Here is a 25,645-nt window from a genome sequence, read left to right as displayed (position 1 = left end):
TATCTGACTCTGCCAGTGTCTTATTATAGGATATTGGGCAGGTCACTGAACCTCTGTGACTGTTTCCCCATCTTTAAAATGGAACAATCATACCTCCCTTTCACACACACAGTGCGAAACCAAAGTAATCAAATGCCTGTTGATTTGGATCACTTAGGGTTGATCTATATTGACTTCAGTGTGCTTTAGAAATTCACTGAGAGAGCTACAGATTGGAGTCATTACAGACCTCTACACTGAAAGCAAGTAGTACAAGGAGAACAGGCAAGTCATGCTTCTAACACCCTCTGAATTAGCTCCCAATCTAAAAAGAGAGTGTAAATAAACGTTAAGCTCTTTGGGGCAGAGGCTGTCTTTTTGTTCTGTGTTTATATAGCCCCTTGCACAATGGGGTAACCACAGCATTACTGAAACACAGTGATAATTATGACAACATGAATAGGTAGCTCACCTGTTTTCTCTTCCATGGTTTTTATAGCTGTGACATGTTTCTCCATGGGACTGGGATACTAGGTAAAAAAAAAATGTACAGTGTAAACCACTTATATTTGTCACTTGGGTAAGAGAAAATTGCTAACACTCACTTGTTAAATCAATAAGCATTTTCATGGTCTCTCAATAGATAAAAAGAGCAGGTTTGTGTCAAAAGTGTGCAGTGTTGCTAAGAGGAGAAATTAAAAATATTTTTTAAATTTACATTTCATTTATTGTGGTGAGGTTTGCTTAGCCTGCAAAACACACCACCTCAACCTTCAGTCTCACTACAGAACACTCATATTAAACAGAGATTTTAAAGCCTGAGCCAGTATACAGAATACCCTCAAAGCAGAAACAGAGTAAAATTGACCTGTATCACATGGTTCTAGCTGACTATAGCTTGCAGAAGTGCCATAACTCCACGAATCAAATTCATCCCTAAGGAACTACCAGTGATAATTTGGACCTTACGGTTCCTGCAGTACAGCACCTGTAAATGCTGCTGAGCATGTTTACAATACAGTTCATAGCCCAAAGTTAAGCAGCAAGCAGGAAAGCTGGTTTACAGTGGCATCTGGAATGCAAAATACTGTATGTGAGCTTTTTCTGTCCTGCAACATCTTTAAGATTTCTTCTAGAAAGGAAGATGTCACTTCATACAGTAATGTACCTGTGAGTGTGCACATCCCTCTGCTCCAGCGGCTGGCTTGAAGAGAGGCTAACAGAACCACCACTACTGCCTGCAGCTGCTAAGGAAAATCTCCTTTACCTCAAGTAGCAGAGTCATTTCAGAGCTGAAGAAATGAGACTCTAGCTCTGATTACCCAAGAGAGTGTGTGCAAGAATTATGTAGACGTATCAAATGTCTGAAATATATGGACTCTGCAGGACACGCTACCTAATAAGGAATGTTTTATGTGGAGAAATAAAGGCAATGCATGAGTAAGCCATTTTGGACTCCCTGTTGGCTTGAGAAGACGAAAAGAACTACATTACCCATTGCTAAAAGCACCAACATTCACATGAATTGATGTGGAAAATCAAAAACAAAGCAAAGATAAATCATTGCAATCCAACACGACTCAAAAGGAACTGAGCTAACATAAATCCCAGATTAGTATTGAGAAAATACTGAATGCCAGATAAAGAGTAGCATTAGACAAAAAATATAAAGAGTGAAAGGAGGTGGGAAAATTATATTTTAAGACTAAACGAGTTAAGATAATGCAGTGATTACCAGTAACAGGTGTTGCAACATCCTGATTTAAAGTAACCAGGAATTCTGGAGGTAAAGGGATAAAAATCCCAGCAGAGGCTAATCGACTCACCCTGCAGTACCACTACAATTATTTTTGTTGCTGGGACTAAAAGTTGGATTTAAAAAAGGAAGTATAAATCTGTAGACTCCTATTATGTAGTTAAATCAGAGGCTTCTATGCAACATGCTGCTTTGAAATGGCACAAGTAGTTGTATAATTACATTATCAATGTAACTTACACTCTGTAAGGCCCAATTGTGTGAAACAAAAAGCCATTTACATAAATCTTTCACTAAATAGCAGACTCTATTACCCAAGTATTTAAAACAGAAACAGACTCAATTTCCTACACAGCAGAGTATAAGAAATGGTGTTAAGAGCCTATAAGCAGATGGAATGGTTCAGCGAGCTTAACAGTCACAACAAAATAGACTTCTAAGCCAACCATGTTCTTCCCCCAAAGCTTTTATTTCCTGAGGATCTTCAAGTACAATAACGGCAGAGAGCAAAAATCTCACTCTGGCTATTTCCTCAACCCTGGAGTGACTTTGTGGGGCAACTGCTTAGCCCCAAGGCACTGGTCCCCACCACTGCAGGTATGGTGGTTCCAGCCCTCCTCTTGGGCTCTCTGATTAACCCGAGGGCTCTTGCCTTTGAGCACGAGTTCAAGGGAAAGGGGAAACTGTGCTGGAGTCAACTTTCCTGCACACCAGCGATCAGGCGGGGCCTGCGCACCTCGTCACTACAACCATTTAAGCAAACATTATCTCTGCGTTGCAAGCTATTGCTAAATACCATAAAATAATGGAGAGGACCCAGCTTGCTCTCTCTAGTCATATTTTACTTCCAAAAACCAATCAACCCACCCACCCACATTAAAAGAACATTAAGTCTGCAAATTCAAAAAAAGTCAAAGCTGCAAAGTTAAAAGTTAGGAAGTGCCAGAATTAACGTTGTCTGTGCAACCTTAATTCAGCCCTCTTGTGCATATCCATTACAATTCAGTCTTCAGTCACATTAATTTTTTCCTTCTTCCAGACCCCTAGCTCCTGTCCCCTCCGCTTGTGTGCCTGTATACTTCCCACCTCCTCTATTCCCATCCATCACCAGCTCCTCTCCCTTTCCCCTTCCTTCAATCCCCACTCCTCTCCTTCCCTGCCATCCTCATATTTCTCAGCCCTCTAAATTCCACTGCCTGGACCCAAGCAGGCAAGGCATTGAGCAAATTACAGAGACAGTCTCTTTACTTCCATTTCCCATTCATGGTGCCCCAGTAGCCCGCAGCAGCCAAGAAGAGCAATTATGGGGAAAGTCTGGCTCAATCCCTGCATCCCCACCCTCAGATGGAGAATGCTCAGTACAAACAGAATCTTCAAGGGTGATGAACAATCATCATGGTTGGCGTTAGAAAATGTCCATGGTTATACAGGTGAGATATGTTTGCTATGGGTGATGAAAGGGAGATAGTCATTCAATGGTCCACATGCAGTGCCTCTTCTTATCTTTGACTTGACTGCTAGCGCCTTGGTTTTCTGGTGGTAGGCTATGCAGGGCAGCAACTTTAATTCCAAGTTTAAAAAATGTGGGTTGAAATCATATTTATAAAGCATGACTGTTTCCTTTATCTCTACCATCCCCATGAAATGATTTGATGCCATCTTGTGGTTAATTCTAGAAAGGCACTGAATCGGTCTACTCCATAGTACTTTTATTGAGGCCGGAATGGGAGGGTGCAGAAGAGACAGAAGTGAATTTCGGGAGATAAAAAACATTGGCAGAGGCAGGATGATTTGCACATATTGCTACTTGGTTTCATGACAAAATGAGGTGGGGAGAAATGTAGTGAGACTGCTGCTATCTTTCACCCCACCCTTTAAAGTAGGTCTCAGTATATAAAGCCGAGGGCTGCTAAGATTTCATTTAAATGATCGTTTTAAAGGGGTAAAAGACAGCAAATGGATGCAGCAATATCAAGAGGCTGGAGCAGGGACCTGGAGAGAAGAGATCTGGATTCTATATCCTCACTTGCTTTGTGCTTGGCCAATGAACTTTTGCGTCTCAGTTTAGGCATAATATTTACCCATAATATTTACCCAATATGTCTATGGCATATTGTACAACGCTGAAATATGCCATAGACACTTCAAAGTACATTTGATGGGGAGGAGTGTTTGGGTACTGGGGGACAGTAATTGATAAATACTATTCCTGCATGAAAAGTAAATAAGTGATTCATTGTAATGGTGGCTGATTGACTTGAAGTCTAGTCAGTTTTTAAAAGTGAGTTTAAAGTAGTTTCATATTCTACAATTGCCCTGGCATTCCTCTGTCAATTTGTATGGTTTTACAGACAGGTTTTCCTATTTTAAAAACACTGTTTAGCCCTCTATTGTGGTGTGAAAGGCCCAAAGAAATAATGAGAGAAATTAACTGATTAGGTAGGAGAAACAGTGAAACTGAGGCCTGGTCCACACTAAAAAGGGGGTTTGAATTAGGGTACGCAAATTCAGCTACAGGAATAGCGTAGCTGAATTCGAAGTACCCTAATTCGAACTACTCACCCGTCCAGACGCGGCGGGGGTCGAACTCCGCGGCTCCCCCGTCGACTCCACCACCGCCGTTTGCAGTGGTGGAGTACCGGAGTCGACCGCGGCGCTTCCGGAGTTCGAACTATCGCGTCTAGATCAGACGCGATAGTTCGAACTCCGAGAAGTCGAACTCACCGCGTCGACCCGCGCGGTGAGTATGGACCTGCCCTGACTTTCACAAGCTGTCAAATGCACACCGGGGGTGGGGAGAAGAAATTTTTATCTCCAATTATTCCTTAGGTGTCATTGAGGCTCCAGGAAGAGCTATGGGTCCAGTTTGTAGAACTGGAGCCAAAGATATGATAGCATATAATGTTACCCATGCTATGCTGGCTTTCACACATGAACTACAAATTCATTTGCCATTTCTAATAAATAAACTGGACACAGAATCATAGGACTGGAAAGGACCTCACAGGTCATCTAGTTCAGTCCCCTGCAGTCCTGGCAGGATTAAGTATTATCTAGACCATCCCTGACAGGTGTTTGTCTAACCTGCTCTTAAAAATCTCCAATGAGGAGTTGTACTGGTGATTATCCCGCTTTGTTATTTATTGAAAACGATTAATTCATTTCTCATTTTATAGAATGCCAACAATGCATAATGATTGCATAACTGTTAACTCCTAACGTTCTGTCTTTCTGCAAATCCAGTGATTTCTAAAAAACAAAATCACAAAAATCAATCATGTATATTCTTTTCAAATAGGACTTCCGTTTAGAAACTAAGAGAAAAAAACCCCCACACTTTGTTGTTCCTTTAAAGCCAAAGCAATTTGAAATAATGATCCTAAATAACAAAGTAAACTGAATAAAGTGCATAAAAATAAGTTACAGAATTAAAGAGATATATTCTAACCACAATGCTACTTACTGGGAGTTATTTGTCGGGAGAATAGACTTCTAGGAGTGTTTAGCTGCAGAGAGAAATCTATGAAGCTTACATGTAATGGTATATACAAAAATTAAGTATTTCAAAGCAAGGAAGAGTTGATTTTACATGCATGATCAAATGGAGCTCAAATAAATCAACATGGCAACATCAAAGGCTGGCAAAAATAAAAATAAATATATATTCTGACTGATTCTCCTTTTTTATCCCAGAGAAATGAAACACTGACATTGCCAAATCAGCTCAACCTTTTCAGGCTTCACAAGTGTTTTCGCGAATACATTTTTTTTTTTAATATATATAAAAATTTTTTAAAAGGTCTAGCAAAGCCCCAGCACATCAAGTAATCTGCGATAATCAGTAGCTACATAAGCCTTTTCACATATGGATATGTTTATTTTAATCACACCATTTGTCACACTTGAACTAAATGTTTGCTTTATGAGGCAGCTGCTGAGTTGGCATCTGTGCCCACCCAAGCCTCCAAAGCAGTGGAAAATTATTATTATTGCTATTAATTGTATCACCATATTCCTAAACCTTACAATCCCAGAAACACAGCATTTGCACTACATTGGATAGCCATGTAGCAGAGTCCATGCACATTACTGATGCCTTCCCAGCAGCTGTCCACAGAGCACCAACCAGAGAGGAGTAAGCATGGTCAGTAGATTTGTAGTTTCAATTCTCCACTGGAAGGAAGCAGTGTATTGTGCATGCTGCTGCTGCCCTACACCACAGCAGACAGCCCCTAAAGCATAAGATGGAGCTGCCATTTCATTCCATGTGCTTCTAGGCTTTGCTCCAATTCCAACGCTTGGACCCAGGGCTTTGAGATCATCTTTCAGAGGTAAAATACTATGTGCCATGCTATTTAATTCACATGCAAGAACAATATATACACCTCTGGCCCGATATAACACTGTCCTCAGGAGCCCCCCTCCCCAAAAAATCTTACTGCGTTATAAGTGAAGCCGCGTTATAACTAACTTGCTTTAATCCACCGGAGTGTGCAGTCCTGCTCCCCTGGAGTGCTGCTTTACTGCGTTATATCCAAATTGATGTTATATCAAGTCACGTTATATCGGGATAGAGGTGTATTAATGTCTGCAGAAGGAAAAAGGTTGTCATACATTTCTCTATGGTCACTGGATCTTATGTTGATTCCACGTGATGATCATGATCCAATCCTGTAAATTTAGTATGTTTTTAGAAGAAGCGACTTGAATTTAAATTTTGCTTTTGTGAACCATTTTTTTGGTTTTGTAGAACTACTATCTTGCATTATTGAGAGAAAAAACAATTTGACACTTTGGGTAGGTTAAAGGTCGTTTGTATGATCAACCCAAGATACCATATTCAAGTGTTTATACATGCGCTACAGTCCATGAACCCAGCAACACATTTTCAGAAGGGCTAATGGGAATGAGGCTCCGTACATTCATTAAAAGCCAATGGGAGTTCAGTGCCTTAGGCATGGAGGCCCCCTTGACAAATCCCGACTGTAACAGCTTTGTAAGTAAGTTTGGTTTCACTTCCTCATCCTATGTTTAAGGCAACACAAAAACACCAGAGCAGTGAAATGTTTTATTTGCAAAGTATAAAAGGAGGAGGGAAAAAAAGAAAAAAGAGGAAACAATCTACTTGAACTATGGGATTTATGAAGCCAACTATAACTCAAGTTATTTCTTTACCTGGATCAAGTTTCTAACTGAACCTTTCTGCTCTATGCCTTTGGCTACCATAGTTAGCTCACTCTGTACCTCCAACGGGCTTTCCTCTGAGGTCATGAAGACGTATACTACAGAATATTATTTCTATTTGCAATGCGTCTGTGGCTCAAATCCTTAACAAGAAATAATTCTAACAATGCCTCTTTTCTGACCTCGAATTGCCCCACACCTAAGAAAAGCAACTGAACAACTAAAAATCAACTCTGGTCCGTGTCCCTCGTTTCAACATTTCTAGCAGTGGTGCAAGTACGGCGGTATGGTACGCCGTACCAGTAAGATAGTTATAGCCAGTACTCCGTACTGGAAAGACACAGGAGGAGCAGCTCCTCTGGCGTGCCTGTACTGCCCTCAGCCCTTCCACACAGCTGTGTCTCCTGTCTGAAGTCTGTACAGCAGCCCCACCAGAGGACAGGGTTGAGACGGGGCTGGGGGCAGTACATCTGTGCCAGAGGAGCTGCTGGTGCAGGGCCGCCCAGCGGCCCCACGTTCTGCTCCTTTCACCACTAGTTCCAGAGAGTCCTGCAGTTTGGAAGTCTCCAGCGCAGCGGGAAGAGGACAGAGCTCCCTCCCTGGTAATGTGGGATGGATCACAGGGTGGGGACAGGGAGAGCATGGGGACCCCAGGCTGGGGGAGGGGTCATGTGGACGGTTACATGGGGAAGTCACATACTTTGTCATACTTTGTGTCCCTCCCATGAGTGCAGCGTTCCCATAAGAAATGAATTCTACTTACACCACTGGTTTGTAGTGAACGTTTGTATATATTGTAGATAATGGAGCAAATAATTAAGCAATCAATTTACAAACACCTAGAAGATAATAAGGTGATAAATATCAGTCTGCATTGTGTCAAACCAACCTGATAGCTTTCTTTGACAAGGTAACAAGCCTTGTGGATGGGGGAAGCAGTATACGTGGTATATCTTGACTTTAGTGAGACAGTATCAAAAGCCTTACATGACCTTCTCATAAACAAACTAGGGAAATACGACCTACATGGAGCTACTATGGGGGCGGGGTGCGTAACTGGTTGGAAAATCGTTCCCAGAGAGTAGTTTTCAGTGGTTCACAGTCATGCTGGAAGGGCATAACGAGTGGGGTCCCGCAGGGATCGGTTCTGGGTCGGGTTCTGTTCAATATCTTCATCAGGGATTTAGATAATGGCATAGAGAGTACACTTATAAAGTTTGCGGACGATACCAAGCTGGGAGGGGTTGCAAATGCTTTGGAAGATAGGATTAAAACTCCAGATGATCTGAACAAATGGTCTGAAGTAAAATCGGATGAAATTCAATAAAGACAAATGCAAAGTACTCCACTTAGGAAGGAATAATCAGTTGCATATATGCAAAATGGGAAATGACTGCCAAGGAAGGAGTACTGCAGAAAGCGATCTGGGGGTCATAGTGGATCACAAGCTAAATATGAGGCAACAATGTAACACTGTTGCAAAAAAAGCAAACATCATGCTGGGATATATTAGCAGGATTGTTGTAAGCAAGACACGAGAAGTAATTCTTCCGTTCTACTCCACACTGATTAGGCCTCAACTGGAGTATTGTGTCCAGTTCAGGAAAGATGTGGACAAATTGGAGAAAGTCCAGAGAAGAGCAACAAAAATCATTAAAGGTCTAGAAAACATGACCTAGGAGGGAAGATTGAAAAATTGGGTTTGTTTAGTCTGGAGAGGAGAAGAAAGAGGGGACATGATAACTGTTTTCAAGTACATAAAAGGAGGAGGGAGAAGAATTGTTCTTCTTAACCTCCAAGGATAGAACAAGAAGCAATTGGCTTAAATTGCAGCAAGGGCAGTTTAGGTTGGACATTAGGAAAAACTTCCTGTCAGAGTGGTTAAGCACTGGAATAAATTGCCTTGGGGGGAGGGGGGGGGGAAGTGTAGAATCTCCATCACTGGCGATTTTTAAGAGCGGGTTGGATAAACACCTGTCAGGGATGGTCTATATAATACTTAGTCCTGCCTTGAGTACAGGGGACTGGATTAGATGACCTCTCAAGGTCCCTTCCAGTTCTATGATTTCAAAGCACATCCCATTCTGATTAGTTAACTGTTCTGCATCATTCTAAAATGCAAAGTTATTAAATATGTCTGTTTGAGCTTGCCAGCCTTACAGATCAAGACTACAGAAACTGGGACAATATATTATTTTTTCTAACTTTGCAGAGAGTCGTGTGTGTGTGTACTGGGTGTTTTTTTGTGTTTGTTTTTGTGTTAAGAAAGGAACAGCTGGGGAAGATTAATAGAACAGAAGAGGAAAGAGACTGCACGCTGTGCACTTTTGTCTGCACTTGCTGTTCAACATTCTGACATGGAGGTTTTTGAGAAATAGATTGTGGAATAATAATTGAAGAGTTTAACATAACCAAAAATGGCTTGTATGGGGTTTCAGAGTACAGCAGGTTATCATTGCAGTGAGTCCGTGCAATTTAGTATTGAGCCATAACGTTTTGGAGGAAGGAATATATGGTCAATAAAAATACAAAGCATGACCATGTCTTTTATAGGCCCTTATTCACGTATCCGAACAGTGATTCCTTGGTGAACTACACAGGATGAAATCCTGACCCCATTTAAGTCAATGGCCAAATTCCCATTGACTTGAATAGGCCCAGGAGATCCCCCATGAGTTTTCAAAACAAAAAAAGGAACCACATTATTTTTGAAAGGAGAGCAATAACAGTCACCCCTAACATCTCTAAGGTTTTTAAAGAGGTGGCAGAATCCTTAATAAAAATAAAAAACCCAACCTAGAAGTAGACATCCTCTGTTCCCGGGGGCACAGGACACCTGCAGCTTTAGCAAGCACATCTTTATTTAACGAGTAGCGCAGCCCACTCTTGATTCAGATAGCAGAAAGTGATTTAGGTCCCTCCCTTTTCTGCAGTTGACTGTGCATGGACTGACGGCTGTGCTGGCACAGAACCCTATTAGGTCTGACAGGACTTCACAGGGCCACAGCAAGTTGCACATGCTCTGTCAGTTATAAGACTGGACTTTGGAACCATGCAGTTTGTTAGCTTTCACAGCACCCCCGACCATAGTAAGATTTTGCTTTCTTAAGCGCACGCATGGGTTTTTTGTTTCTCCTCAGGGACCATCTTTTTCTTGAGGAGACTGCAGCTGCTCTCTTCTGATGAGCCCCAAGGGATGTGCAAGTTACTGTTTCAGCCAATTCAGACCAAAATGTATGATCCCATGCTTGGCGTTAGTGAGAGTTTGCATTTTAGAAAGCAATTTGCAGAACGTTCTCCACTCTACTTCTTATCACTGTAAGATGTTCTGAAGAAACAAACAGTTTCTGGAGACTGGAGTCATGGAGCTGCCCTGTGCTACACAGCTGTTTCTCTACTGTCAGTGTGAAGTCAATGTTTAAAGCATATGTTGCAAAAATATATATATATTGTGGGCACTGCTCTGGATTTCCCCTTTATTCTTATAAGAAAAAAATCACTGCTGGAGGGCAATGAAACCAGGGTCAACATATTAGACAAAGATTACAATTCAGCCCCCAAGTTTTTTTATTCAATGGAAAACAACAAGCAAAAGAAGAGTTTGGATGCACACTCAGGAATTTGTCCCTAGTCTCGGGTTGCCAGAAACTAGGAATGGATCACTTGATCCTGTTCTGTTCGTTCCCTCTAAAGCACCTGGCACTGGCCACTGTCAGAAGGCAGGATATTGGGTTAATGGACCTTTAGTCTGACCCAGCATGGCCGTTCTTATGTGTACAAGAATGTAATGCACAGACGGGAAATTTGCTAGGATGCAACATGGCCAAGCCTAGCTCCGACAATGAGACATTTACCTGCATTTGAACACCACCTTCAATTATTTAAAATTATTTCACTTTTATAAATCTACTTCCCATAGCAATATGTAGTTTTTGCACAGTCATCATTTTGGACAACAGAGAGAGTAACCAGTTTCACATCTCTGATGTAAAAGACTAACTGGTTTACGGGTTCTCTGGGAGGATGTCTACAGCTAAAGAAAATTATTTCACTATTAATTATTCATATCATAGAATGGAAACATTTCTACTGACCTTTGTTTTTAAAGAAAATCCAGTCTGGACCCACTCACTTCAACAGTGTCCCTTGAAGAACACAGATATTTAAGGGCCCGATCCTGCAAATTCATTCTGTCAACAGAACCCTATGCTCACAGTTCCTCAGACTTCATTCTGGCTCAGAGCAGCAGGATGCCCATGGGTATGCACTTGCAGGAGTGCAGCCTATGTTATAAAGTAAATGGAGCTGGTTACACTCCACAGATGTTTACATGGAGACTTGAATCTTCCACAGATGCACAGAAAAGTATGATTTAAAACATCACAATTTAGCATATTTATAGCCCTGAAAGCATTTTTCCTAGTTGAATAGAAATGTTCTCCAATTCCTCCCATATGCGGCTACTTGGTTACTTATCAGGTACCAACCTGCACTGCCTAAAGCACCAGTGTAGATTAGATATGTCGGTAAGGTCACAAGAAGACAACTACTGAAAGTTAAAGAGACCTAAGGCAGTGCTGGAGAAAACACTCCTCCCAAAATGACAGACAAATCAATATCACAGGCAGGGCCAGCTCTGGCTTTTTTGCCACCCCAAGCTCGCGGCTGCCTCTCCCGGCTGCGCTGGCGAGCCTCTGAGTGGGCAGTGGCTGCACTCTGGCTAGCGGGACTCCCTGCGCTGCAGACATGCCTTGGGCAGCGGAGTGTGCACCCCGGCTAGCGAGGGAGGGGAGGGGAAGAGAGAGAAGGGGGGCGGCCAGGGCTTCCTTCAGCCAGGGCGCTCGCCACTCGGCCCCTCCTGCCGCGCCACCTGCCGGGAGGGCTCCATGCCACTCCCACCTGCAGGTGAATTGAAAGTTGTCGGTCGGCAGGGAAGGAAGGGGATGCCGGGCGTGCTGCAGACCTGGCAGGGTCAGACGGAGCGCGCAGCCCGCTCCCAGCAACTCTGCGCCGCCGCCCCCTACAGTGGGGCACTGAAAGTCATCGGCAAAACAAAAGGAAAAAAGGCGGCCATGCTACCCTAGGATTGGGCGGAATGCCACCCCTGAGAATCTGCAGTCCCAAGCACAAGCTTGCTCAGCTGGTGCCTGGAGCCAGCCCTGATCACAGGTCTACATAAAAGTATGCTTTCATCCAAGTGAGAAGCACATAATTATACTGAGAGAGAAAATTACTGAATACTGAGCTGACAACTAACAGTTTCTTCAGCCAATAGTTGCAGCCTTGTAAATGGAAGGAAGTGGAGAGCATGACCCCCAAAAAACCCACCAGAACATTGAGTCAAACAAGTGTATGAGACCACATGGCCTCAAAAGAAATAGTGGAAGGAACAATAGCAATTTACAAGTCACATGTTTGTCTGAATATTTTGATGTATTACAGGGATCAGCAACCTCTGGCACGCGGCTCGTCAGGGTAAGCACCCTGGGGGCTGCTGGAAGTGGCGTGGGCCAAGAGCTGTGCTGGCTGCAGCTTCCCGCCGCCCCCATTGGCCTGGAGCCAGTGGGAGCCACGATCGGCCAAACCGGCTGACGCAGCAGGTAAACAAACTGGGTCGGCCCACCAGGGTGCTTACAATCAAGTTTGAGACCCCCATGATATGGTAATAACACCTAACATTACTATGACAGAAAGATCAGAGAACAAATATTTCTAATCTCTGCCCCTGCCAGACTGTTTACTTTGAGCATTTGATGAATCTTTGGGTCCAGTCAATTTCAGTTGTTTCCCTATACAGTCAAGATGTTTCCTATCTACAGTAGAGGTCTGTCACACAGCAACACAGGAGAGAAAAATATTTTCTCTATCTTATATGTCTAAGCACATATAACCACAATAATTGGCAGAGGAACTCCAGAGATGTTGTAGTAGTACCTGAAACTATTTAAAACTTTTTTTAAGTACAGTACATTTAACAATGAGTATTCCTTTAAAAATTGCCCCTCCTCCTTAAAAGCAGGAGAGGGAAGAGGCTTGCACTGCAAATTGCCTTATAAAACTAACCAATTAGGGGAAAGGCAGCAAAGAGTCCTGTGGCACCTTATAGACTAACAGACGTTTTGGAGCATGAGCTTTCGTGGGTGAATACCCACTTCGTTGGATGCAAGACGAAGTGGGTATTCACCCACGAAAGCTCATGCTCCAAAACATCTGTTAGTCTATAAGGTGCCACAGGACTCTTTGCTGCGTTTACAGATCCAGACTAACACGGCTACCCCTCTGACAATTAGGGGAAGATAGTGTCCTAAGGGTATGCGTCACTGGCAGATCATTTGGTTATATAACTTTTAGTATATGGCAATCGCTCTTAATCTGTGGGTCATGACCCCATTTTAAAGGGTCCCCTAACTGTACCCTGGTAATCACTGCCTACTATTTATTGTAAACTCACTTTTTTAAAAGAAAAAAAAATGTTGAATAGTGAAATTCAAGTCCTACATATGGATTTAACTTTAACTGAAGACAGGGAAGTGATTTGCACTAGAGACGTCCAAGAAAAGAGCGAATATAAATATTGGCGCTGGAAAAGAGGTTGGGAAATAGCTCCGAGGGATGAGGAATTTTCAAAGTAGAAAAAAAAAAGTGAAACTTCACGGAGTGAAACCGATGTCAAACACAGCCGCTAATAGCTCTTTGGGAGGAAAACCAGCCCCCCCTCCCCATGTTTGGAGCGGAAGGCGGCAATGAGAAATCACTAAGCCCCACTGTCATTTGGGGGGTCTTGCCATGAAAGCCCCTCAGATCAGGGAGCGTCTCCCCAGCAAGAGGCGCAGCAGAAATGAACTAGATCACGGCCCGCTACACCACGGGGACATAAATAACCGCTTTGTGACCACGGCATCATACCGACCTCCGTTACCCTCGCTGGCTGCCCCCTCCCCTCAGTCAGCTGGCCCCAAAATGGAGGCCGTGGGGCGGGGGTGCGCTCGCCAGCACGGCAAGGAAGTCCCGACAGCCCGCGCAGCCCAGCAGCAGCAGCAGCTGCCTGCAGCGCAGAGCGGAGCCGGTAGCAGCGCGGAGACACAGTAGCCGGCCGAGAGCGCTGCCTGCGGGCAGGAACGCGGAGCCAGGCGCAGCGGGGGAGCCGGGACAGAACCGGTGGGGACGGGGCGGTGGAAGCGGAGTCGGGGGTTCGCGCCCGGCGGGAGACGCCCCCTCCCGTTACCTTGCGGAGGTAGCTGGCCACCACCTGCTCGAAGGGGTATCTGAAAACCTGGTGCACGTCCACTGTGACCCCCATGCCCCGCGCCGGGGAGCTCAGCGGGTCCCGCGACAACTTCCCCCAACTTGCAAGGGCGGGGCTACAACCCTGGCACAGGCTGGGGTTTAACAGCCAGTTATAGCACGGTATGCTTGGGCCCGGCTCCGCCCACCGGCCTTCAGACCACGCCCCTTTCCCCTAGAGCTGGGCGGGGGCGGGGGCCTGCTGGGCCATTTTCCCCAGGCAGCAGGAGTCTGTTTCGCTCTAGGCAAAGGTTCCCTGGCCACGTGACTTCACCATACCTGGAGCGTCACTAGTGGGCTGCCATTCCGAATGTCTCGCCTGGCCCTAGGGTGACCAGACAGCACGTGTGAAAAATCGGGGTGGGGTGGGGTGGGGTGGGGAATAATAGGCCTCAGCACTGGTAACCCTGCTCTTTCCTCCTGGGCCTTTTCTGTTCTGCTGCCCTGCACGCTCAGGCTGCATCCAAATGTTCATGCGGCTTCTGCCATATCATATTGTATATCTGTCCTTGACTTTCTATCCAAACACCCCAATTCTTGTCCAGCTCTTTATCATCTCTTTGTTATGTCCTCTTCCTTTTCAGGCTCTATAACATCGACATTCCCCCATGCCCATCCCAAGGACCATACAGAACACAACTGCTGCCATCACCTGCCTTGGCTGTCACTATAATCACATCACTGTCTCCTCGGTTCACTGCTTCAAGTTCAAGATTCTTTTCTTTACCTTCCAGAGCCATCATAGTTCTGCCTCTCCCTCATCTCTTATCACAAGACCCTGCCTCTTCCAATGTGCCTGTAATGTCAGCCTCCTTTACCTACTTTTCAATTCATGCAAATATCTCTCCTCTTTTAATACCTCTCCTTATGCATGGAACATGGAAGTGATCCTTAAGGTCACTACCTTCTTTTCCTTCAAATTTCTGCTCAGGACCCACCTCTGGCACAACACTCGTAAGAAATCCACAACATAACATTGGCTACATTGAGCACTGGGGGAGGGGGAGACAGCTGGCACTTATTGTAACTTTTTATAATAATTACACAAAGATAGTACCAATGTAAATACATAAAGATTTTACATTTGATGACCTCACTGGCTGACCTCACCCTCCTATGTGGCTTGTCCTCTTCATTATTATTCTGATTCATAGAACAGTGGATCTACAGCTTCTAGCCAAGATCAGGGCCCTATATTATGAATCATTATTTTTTGCATTGCTGTATCACATAGGAACTGTAGTCATGGATCAGGGTGAACAAATAGACAGTCCCAGCCCACCTCACAGAGCATGTGCTAGGCACTGTACTATCACCTAATGAGAGAGAAGAAGTTACCGTGTAAATCAGGGGTCGGCAACCTTTCAGCAGTGGTGTGCCGAGTCTTCATGTATACACTCTAATTTAAGGCTTCGCATGCCGGTAATACATTTGAACATTTTTTCAGAAGGTCTCTCTATAAGTCTATAATATATAACCAAATTACTGTTATATGTAAAATAAACAAGGTTTTCAAAATGTTTGAGAAGCTTTATTTAAAATTAAATTAAAATGCTGATCTTATTAGTTTAGTGTGATCCCTGTCCTTGCTTTTCCTTGCTGAGTTTTCCAATGTCTGGTGGCATGTACCTGGATACTTTAAGCTGCACACAGACTTCTAAGTGATCAGTTGTTAACCGGCTAGAACCCCAGATCGGCAGCTGAGGTGAATGGAGCTGGCGGCTGGTAGGGCTGAGCAGGGCCGGAGGCCTGGACCCTGTCTGGCAGGGGGCCTGCGCTGGAACTCCAACCGGAAGCAAGGTGAGTGGGGCTGCGGCGGGGACCCCGGCTGGCAAGGGGCCTCAGAGCTGGGTGGGCTGAGCAGAAACCCCGCTCTGGGGTTTCAGCCGCTGGGTCCTGCCAGCCGAGGTCTCAGCCCACTGCAGGCCTGGGGTTCCTTCCCCCAGGCCAGCAGTGGGCGCTGAGTGGGACCGGCAGCGGGACCCTGGCTGGCAAGGGGCCAGCAGCGGGAACCCCAGAGCGGCAGCAGGTTGAGCGGCTCAGCCCGCCCCGCATGCCATCAAAAATCGGCTCGCATGCCACCTTTGGCACATGTGCCATAGGTTGCTGTCAAGGTTCCTTCCCCACTCTGAACTTTAGGGTACAGATGTGGGGACCTGCATGGACACTTCTAATCTTAATTACCAGTTTAGATCTGGTATCGCTGCCACCATTCACAAGCACTCCCTTCCTTGGGTAGCCTTGAGAAACTTCACCAATTCCCTGGTGAACACAGATCCAAACCCCTTGGATCTTAAAAAAAGGAGAAATTAACCATCCTCCCTCCTTTCTCCCACCAACTCCTGGTGGATCCAGATCCAACCCCTTTGGATTTAAAAAACAAGGAAAAATCAATCAGGTATTAAGAAAAAAGGCTTTTAATTAAAGAAAAGAAAGGTAAAAGAAAACCCTCTGGGAGAGATTAGCATACCAGCTACTCTCACAGACAACAGATTCAAAACACAGAGGATGTTCCCCTGGGCAAAAACTTTAATACACACAAGAATACCCAAATTTGATAATTCCCTTAATGGTACCAAGACAAGTTACAAAGAAAATAAACATAAACCTATTTATTCCTTTCTAAAACTTAATACACTGATAAGAGGCTGGTTCCTTGATCTTTTTCACTCCAGCTGAAACTGAAAACTGACTAAATAAAGGAAAACTTCCCTCCTTCCTTTTGAAACATCTTGTTCCCCCATTGGTTCCTCTGGTCAGGTGTCAGCTAGGCTAGGTGAACTTCTTAACCCTTTAAAGGTAAAAGAGGCATTAACCCTTAACTATCTGTTTATGACAGTTGCCGTCCCCTGGTGTAAATAGACAAGACACACACAAGGAGGGAAAGGAAGTGGGAGCACAGAGAGGTGAAAAGACTCTGCTACAATCACAGAAAAATGTAGTATCAGAACCCATATCTCCCAGCAGCTCGTCCAGACAGGACAGGTACTGTATATGGTGCCTAATACAATTGGACAACTATCCGGCCGAGTTGCCTGTGCCCGATGGAAATATAAATAGTAAATTAATCCCACTGTGTCCATCTGAATGTGGCATTGTAAAAAAGAGCAAACACATTATTCAGTGTTGTTTACTCAGCAAAGTAAGAGAACATTTATTAAGTTACTCAGGGAAATATGTAACCAAAATCAGCTGAATCAATTTGAAAGGTAAAAAATTATATAAACCCAAATAACTGGACAACACAGTACTTAATATTATGTGTCATTCATATACCTATCTCACAATGCACATAGACACAGATCTTGAAATCCATAGTCTTTATTTAGGCAATGTTCCTATTGAAGTAAATAGGAAAGAATAGATCTCAGTACTAGATCCAGTGTTTCGAACAATGGAAATGTTAAACTGAGGGGTCAAGGTGAATGGGGATAGTTGACAAGGAGAGGCATGAAGATCTGATAATAGTGCTGGGGAAGGAATCTGTCCAATGAGAAAGAACAATAAATAGTTACTTTATAAATTTACATTTTCAGCTAATTTTTATTGTAAGTATTCAGCTTATGTATACTAGGCAAAATCACTTACAGGTTCATTTATTTTACACTGGTGAAACTGTAAATAAAGCCAACGAAACTCAAGAAAAGCATTTTGAAATGAAAACCAAACAAAATTTGAGGACAGATATATGCTTGACTTTTGGAGTTGATTTTACCATTAGTCCATGCACAGATCAGGACCCCATCCATTCAAATTCCCAGCATAGAATGGTAATGCACCAAGTTAAGGAAACTAAATGATCTGTGATATTATTATGCATTTTTTAAACAGCATAGTTTTGATATCAGTTACAAACATCAGAAGATCTGAAAACTAGGATGGTGTTATTTCTAATAATCCAGCTGTCTCAGAGAGATCTTATAACATACACATGCCAAAGTACAAACTCAGCTATACATTACTGTGTCTAAGCTTGCAACCTCAGCATGTAGAGCATGTAAGAAGCCTCTTAATTCAGAGTCTCAGAGGTAACGTGCAAGTTAAACCTTCATTAACATTATCCAAGAATATCAAGTGTAATAAGCTTTTAGAAAACAAAAAGCATTTCCCCTGTTTGCCTCCACTTTTTATGAAGCCCTTGTGTCCTGTGCTGCTACTGGTAGCCTGCTAACTATTTAACATCGCTGCTTCAGCTAAACTAATTAGAGTTTATATTTTGCAAATGACAACATGGGATTAATACGAAGCAACAGGAGCCCTGTTCACCACCAGCCTGATCCAGAGCGGTGCTGAACATCCGCAATTCCCATTAACATCAATGGGAGCTGTGGGTCAGCACTTCTCGGGATCAGGCTATAAAATGCTCCAGTTTTTCTATTTTTAATTTCCCCATGGTAATTTCTCAATAATAATGTTTCAGACTGGGAGAAAGGCTCTAGTCTGCTACTTAAATCATACACTGGAAGAATTGCTGTGTATCATAAGACTATATTTGAAATCTGCAGGAAATCCACCGCAGGGTAGAGTGAATTGCACAATAAAGTATCATTTTAAAATGTCCACCAAGTTAAATCTAAGAGGAGGTTGTGCCAACGTGCAGCATTGTTTTTATACAAACATTTTGTAATTTGACAAGTTACTCACGCACTTAAAGTACAGCTACTTCTGCCATTTATTAGTAGTATTTTATTATGACAGGAACACCTACAGGGCCCAGACAAGCATTGCAGCCCCACAATACTAGGCACTATGTAAACATGCAGTCCCCACCCTATAGAATCATAGAATATCAAGGTTGGAAGGGACCTCTAATTTAGAGTTAAGCGTGTGCTTAATTTATAAATACGTGTAGTTCATTTGACTTCACTGCATTACTCACATGTCAAATTAAGCACAATGTATAAGTGTTTGCAGGATTGGGGCCTAATTTAATTAGAAGACGCAACAAGTGCATGTACAAACAAACTGATGGGCGGGGTGGAGTAACAGTAATAGGAGTAGGTTTACATGTAGAGTTAGGGGTGTGCACAATGCACTCTTGCCACTTTTTAATAACCTGCTATTATACACTGGTTGCTTTCTTATATAAAGAATAGACAATGTGTACTAAGGTTTCAGTGAAACATTGACCTGGAGACACATAGGTAGTTGAAGGGATGGTAGATACGGTTATTGGGCACAGACCTGGCACGGTTGCAAGCCATTTTCATTGCAAGCAGGACATCGGAGAGCCCGGTAGGACTCTCTAAATCTGTTAGCCAACATTGAAAACTTGCTTCCATGGCACAGAGAGCAGGGGGCTGAGCCTGATCCTTTACACTGGGAGCAATTGTGCTCAGTGTCTCCTTCCTGAAAGAAAAGAATCAAACAAATATCCTTTGTTTAACACCAGAAATCTAATTAGTAACACACAAAGTAGCAGAGAACTGTCACCAGAAGAGCCCAACTTTGGGTGAAATTCTCCTCAAATCAGTACAACAGCTCATGGCTTTGATACATTGCTCTCTCTGCTGCTACCTGCTCGGGTCTCCTATCCTTGTTCTGCCTACAGGGAGCTCTCCAAGGCAGGGACTGTGTCTTCCCATGTTTGTGGGACATGCCTGTGATGCTACTACCACAAATAATAATTATGGGCTGTGTGGAAAATGAAGTTCAACCTTCTTTTCTTCTCCCTCATGGCTCTGCATAGCTCTCCATCTGTTTCTGCTGGCATCTCTCACCACTCCTCTCCCCTCTGTCTCTCCACCAATGAATCTTGCCTCATCTGTTCTTTCATCTCCTTCTTTTTCTTCCCTCTTCCACACACACCATCATGCCATCTTCCATGTTGCCCCAGGCACTTGCAACTGCCTCCCCATCTGTGTGTGCCAAACGCTCTCTTTCAAATCCCTCTCAAAATTCCCTGCATCTGCAGATCCCAGAAATTATTAAATATCTTCATGGGGAAAATACCTTACTGCAAAAAGGATAGTCAAGGTCAGGTATTTGCATCATTCATGGACTTCTACTTTGCATAGCATTACAGAGCAAATGATGAAATATGAGGGCCTAAGTTAAGGTGTAGTTTGGTGCCAGATACATGCTTTAGGTGCCTACCTGTTGAAAGTCCAAACTGGTGTATTTCAACTTGTAATGATTATACTAATAGAAACCTTCCAGGGCTCTGAGCTTGCACAATATCAAATACAATCTATCTATTCAAATAGACTGACCCACAGTTACCCTCCAAAAAGAACCAGTCCTAATCATGAAAACCTCACCTTTTACCATATTTTCTTCATCCCAGGTAACCAGGAAAATTCACGGGCTTTGCTGAGCTTCTTCAAGGTTAGACTATTCAAGGACAACACCTTATGGCAGCTCCCTCTGTCTGCGTTGAGAGAGCTCCACCTTGAGCACCTCCATGGATTGCAACTATGAGAGTATCATGTAGGGAAGGAGGTAGCCTCCCAAGTAACGAGATCCCAAACCCATTCAGAACTTTGGAGGTTAAATATTGAATTTAGATACATAAATTAGGTGACCACATTCAAAAACTGCTCTCCTCTTACCTGTTTCTAACCAAAACAAGTTCCATGTTACTGTACGTGTTACTGATTTGGGGGTGTCTGCAATTTTGGGTGATGATTTTGAAACACCTTAAGGATGCCCTGGTTTTGAGCATGCGCCCTCTGAAAATCAAGCCACTTTTAGGTGCCTCAAATTCAGCACCCAAAAACTGAGGCACCTGAATCCATAAGTCACTTTGGAAAACCTCCACCTTAAAACTTTCCAGAGAAGGTACAGCATTCGGTTTCCCTATACACTCATACATCTGAGCCACAAGCAGATTTTGTGTTTGGAGAATTTCTGTAAGTAAAACTACACCAAGCATAAAGAGTCAGTTATTGATTTGCAAAAGTTGTAATTCTCAGGAGTGTCACTGCACAGTGGCAGTGCATTCCGGCAGCCCATTAAGGTCAGACTAATTGGCATCCTGATCAGGAAAGAATGACCTGTGCAAAAAATGGAGGACCTGAATCTGAAATATTTCTGCTGATATCTGTTACAACCTCAGGGCTGGCTCAGCCATGTAGTAATAGTGCTCTGCATGGGGAGATTCAAGGTCAACTCTAAGGCCTGTGCTCTTGTTCCATTGGGAGACAGGGACAAAGGGCCTGGTCTAACATCCAGAAAAGTCAATGGAAGACCGATTGACTTCACTAGGGAGAAGATTCAGGACCAACTAGCACTACAGAAGTATAGCCCCTATCCCCTGGGTGTCAGGGATGCCTTGCTGCATAAATAGTGATCTCCCACAGTCGATATGAGAACAACATTGATGCCAATGATTCCAGCTTTCAGCTGAAGTAAGTGGTGACCTTGCAGATGGGTGAGCTTTGAAGTGGGGCTGATGTGGGAATTCTCAGGGCCCTAGGAGGACACAGCAGGAGTGGGGAGGAAGCACTGCAGCCCATCTTGCCTTACCTCCACATACTGGTTGCCAGCAAGTTGGTTTTCTGCATCTTTCACACGCCCATTGACTTGATGACTATCCCCTTCCTTCCCATCTCGGCACATGAAGGACCAGTCATCAGTGCCCTCGTTCTGGATGATTTTTCTCATCAGCTCTTTCTTGTCCATTGGAGTGCGGATGATTTTCAGGTTGCTAGTGTAGATGACAATCTTGCCAAAATCTAAAATGGGGGAGGGCTGTAAAAGGGACACATGAGTACCTCGGCTGTACAAAACCATCACATAGTACAAGGTTGAGGCAGCAGCAGACTCTGCTGCCCTGGTGATTTCCAGAGGAATAAGGCCCATAACACTCACTGCAGTTCACCCAATAGGCTTGCTCTGCAGATTTTAAGAAGAGCTCAAAACACTGAGTGCACCCTGGGTGCTGAGCGCTGTTAAAAACTTGGGCCCCAGTTCCGGCTGCTGAGCACTTGAAAATCTAGCCCTGAACTCCTTTGAAAATCTGATCCTATGGGCCTGATTCAAAACCCATTGAAGTCAATGAGAATCTTTCATTGACTTCAGTGGGCATTGGACAAGGCCTTATAAGCCTCGTACGTGAATTGCATCTTTGGGCAGGACAGCATCCTGGAGTCCATCTGTTTGTTTCAGCCCCAACGGAAGTAAAAATACCACGGTTTGAAATCAGCAGGGGAGGATTAGGGAGGAAAACCATCTCTGCATTAGCAAATGACCTGCACCTTTTGGCGGTTGAGAAGTTTGCAGAAATTTATCGCCCCATGATTGTTCATATTTCCAAGTGTGTCTTCACTTTCTGATCCTGCCCAGAAATGGAAGTGCCAAATGATGTCAGGAGAGTCCATAACTTTTAGCATTTCCTAACTCAATTTCACAGATTTTAAAAGGTACAGATGAGTAGACAAGAGTTTGGGGGCAGTCACCCAAACAAAGGAATATAAATTCACCCAGGAATAACTCTAGTCCTAGACAATACTCCCTCTCTTCAATGTAAATTCCAATATCCAAGGCTGTGCATGAGCTAAACGGGCATAAAAATACTTACCTCCCTCTTGGGGGAAGAAGGGGCTTCATTTATTAATGTTTGTAAAGTGTTTTGAGATTCTTGGATGGAAAAGAAACAAAACCAACTAAATCCAGAGTCTGTTGTATTCTATCCCTAACAATGAAGAGAGGAACTAAATAAATCTTCTTGTGTTCCTTGAATTTATATTCTTTTCTACCGATTTTAAAGTTCACCTGGGGACTGTCAAGCACTTCTAGTAGAGCAGTAAGTTTTCTCACTTGGCCCAGTTCCTCTTCTCTTTCTACAAGTATTACAGAGTAGCTTCCCTACCCTGTTATTTTACACATTGTGTTGACATTCCGCTCTACGTAGGTATGTGTGTCTTAACATCAAGCAATAGGAAATGTCACATTTTTAAGAGATACCATCCCAGGCCTTCAGCTGATGCAAATTGGCCAATGGAGCTACACTGATTTACACCAGCTGATGGCCCAGCCCATCCTCTCCCCTTCCAATAGAAGCACAACATTTTCAGATTAGTTTAAGCCCTTTCCTTTTGGTAAGGGATTTTAAAAGCTGCATATTTATGATGCAAGCATGGTAACTATATATTGAATGGATGTTGATAGAATACCAGTTGCATTTTGGATAGGAAGATTACTACTACTACTGATTCTTACAGATGGGGAAACTGAGGCATGGAGCAGTTAGGTGACTTGCCTAAAGACACAGACCAAGGTAGTTGTTGTGATGGGTAGTACCCAAGTCTCCCAATACTCGTTCCAGTGCCCTATCCATTGGTCAAATATTCATGGTGGTTTGGCAATCATGCATTAGCTAAACACCTAGTACATAGGTTAGTGGTTTTACACTGCTAGCCCTCTGGAGTTACACTTTTCTCATCTCATGAGTTTAGTTAGCAATGAGTGTTAATAGGTTCTTCTCTGAAGTATTCCTGATGGTGCATAGGGAACCATTTTGCAATTTTCAACATCCTTAGAACATTTCTCCCACTGGTTCTCCATTCCTTGTTCAATAGATTGTCAACTCTGGAGTCAGACACTCCCCATTTATACACAGAACAGCACAGGCAGCAACACAAGTTTCCCCCTACTGCAACTGTCTGTCAGAGTACCTCAGCGACCCCGAAGGGGTGACAAGGTATCTCTGTCTTGGGACCCACCAAATCCTTGGTTTCTCTGCTTGTATCTAAGGCTCAGATGCTAGTTACGTTGGGTTTGTGATGATGTCAGTCCAGTTTTTAGCAAGGAGCGCACAGTGCCAAATCCCACCAGATACCCAACACTTGTCTGATGTCAGTAACAGCTGGTTACTATCAACCTGAGCTGGATTTGAATCAGTAACCTACCAGTGAAAGGCTCTGTATCATAATAGCAAGCCACCAAATTAGCTAGTCCCATTCACCTTTTCTGGTTATTCTTCTTTCTCCCCAGGGAATATACATCTTACTTTTTAGATATCTACTTGTTATATCAAATACTGTACTCAGTCTTAGTGTGTTTATTAGCTTAACATAGCTATGATATGACAAGTGTAACTACAGCATGATTCCTCAGGTATTATTCATTAGTAGGCTTCTCAGAATTTGACAATATTTAGTTGCTAATAAAAATTAAGGCAAACAAACTGGTAATGAAAAGTTTGGCAAATAAATAATTCATCAAGAGGAGAAGTTTAACATAATCTCTGTATATTATTAGTGTGTGTGTGTTCATTATAATATTTAAAGGGACACATCTCTAGTAATTGCTTCATCCAGTCACATGCAGGGGCCAGGATAGAGTATCTCCTTCTCCCTCCTCAGGCACAATTGGCCAGATGTAGTTTGGAGTTTAGTTGTTTTGTTTTGGGCTTCTTATGAAGTATCAGAGATTGGCCACAGCTGGAGATGAGACACCAGACACAGTGAACCAGTGCTTTGTGGTGGTACGGACAATCCTCGTTCTAGATGCTTGGTGGGGGGGGGGTGTCTTGCTCACCTGCTCAGGGTCTAGCTGATCCCTAGATTTGGAGCAGAGAAGGATTTTTTTCCCAGGTCAGATTGCCTGGGACCTAGGGTTTGTTTGTTTTTTTGCCTTCTGCTGCAGCATGGAGCATTGTTTGCCTGCTTGGATCATCTGGGCATACCTCCTCTAATCAATTCCCTGTCATTGCAGAGCCCTCGGGCATTGGTGGCACCTTGGTCTCTCCCATTCTCTCTCTGATGTACACAACAGTTTAGTTTCCTTAGGACTGAAATGTTTTTATCTAACTAAAGCCTTTGGACCTAACGTAGGAGTATTTGGGTTGTTAAGGGCTTGTGATTTACAGGAGGTCAGACTAGATGATATAATGGTTCCTTCTGACCTTAAACTCTACAAAATGATGTTAATTAAATAGCTGGTGCAAACTAAGCCTGGGATTTTCAAAGTAGCCTAAGAAAGTTTTAGGTATCCAAAGCCTATTGAAATTCAACTCCCTTAGGTTCTTTGGAAAAGCCCAGTCTACACAGTTGTTAAACTTCCCCAAATCTATCAATCATTTGCTAATTAGTTCGTACACTGTTTTTAAAAGGGTTTCAGTTTAGCCTAGTGTCACCTACCATTTGCAGTCACTTGGGCCTGCAATTCGGGTAGATAAACACACACTACCATGTAAATATTTATATAGTACCCTACCAAAACACTACATTACACACACAATTTCCCCACCAGAGAGAGGAGGAGAGAGAAAAGGAATCGCACATAACACACACAACAGATGTCAGTCACTACTGCAAGATGTGCAGACGCTGTGGTGTAGAACCTTGCCTATATGGAATGAAATAGACTAGAATAACTGATACATATAACTTCTGTGCGCTAAACCAAACCTGCAAAGTTCAACGCAAATTAGTGAAAGCTATGGACAGTGTGACTTTATTTATTACATTTTGATTTGAGACACTTCAGGCAAAGACC

General features: G+C 43.4%; 2 protein-coding genes across 6 annotated transcripts in view; both read right to left on the bottom strand.

The window, feature by feature from the left end:
* Positions 1 to 14,278, bottom strand: part of PRELID2 (PRELI domain containing 2) — a 42,566-nt gene extending 28,288 nt beyond the window's left edge. For all 4 annotated transcript variants that reach the window (XM_045028397.1, XM_045028396.1, XM_045028399.1 and 1 more), the window contains exons 1-2: positions 14,145 to 14,278; positions 452 to 509 (exon numbers count right to left, since the gene is read on the bottom strand). In XM_045028397.1, coding sequence (XP_044884332.1) covers positions 452 to 509; positions 14,145 to 14,219 — 133 coding nt within the window. In that variant the 5' untranslated portion in view covers positions 14,220 to 14,278. The remainder of the gene's footprint in view (positions 1 to 451; positions 510 to 14,144) is intronic.
* A 4,695-nt stretch (positions 14,279 to 18,973) lies between these two features.
* Positions 18,974 to 25,645, bottom strand: part of GRXCR2 (glutaredoxin and cysteine rich domain containing 2) — a 63,866-nt gene continuing 57,194 nt past the window's right edge. Inside the window, exons 2-3 of one of the 2 annotated variants that reach the window (XM_045026405.1) lie at positions 21,671 to 21,895; positions 18,974 to 19,552 (exon numbers count right to left, since the gene is read on the bottom strand). In XM_045026405.1, the coding sequence (XP_044882340.1) occupies positions 19,373 to 19,552; positions 21,671 to 21,895 (405 nt within the window). In that variant the 3' untranslated portion in view covers positions 18,974 to 19,372. The remainder of the gene's footprint in view (positions 19,553 to 21,670; positions 21,896 to 25,645) is intronic. The other variant, XM_045026404.1, reaches the window with a different exon arrangement.

This window comes from Mauremys mutica, chromosome 8 (assembly GCF_020497125.1).
Source record: "Mauremys mutica isolate MM-2020 ecotype Southern chromosome 8, ASM2049712v1, whole genome shotgun sequence".
Lineage (NCBI taxonomy): Eukaryota > Metazoa > Chordata > Testudines > Geoemydidae > Mauremys > Mauremys mutica.
Note: the sequence above shows the minus strand (reverse complement) of the source record. Positions and strands in the feature narration are given on the sequence as shown.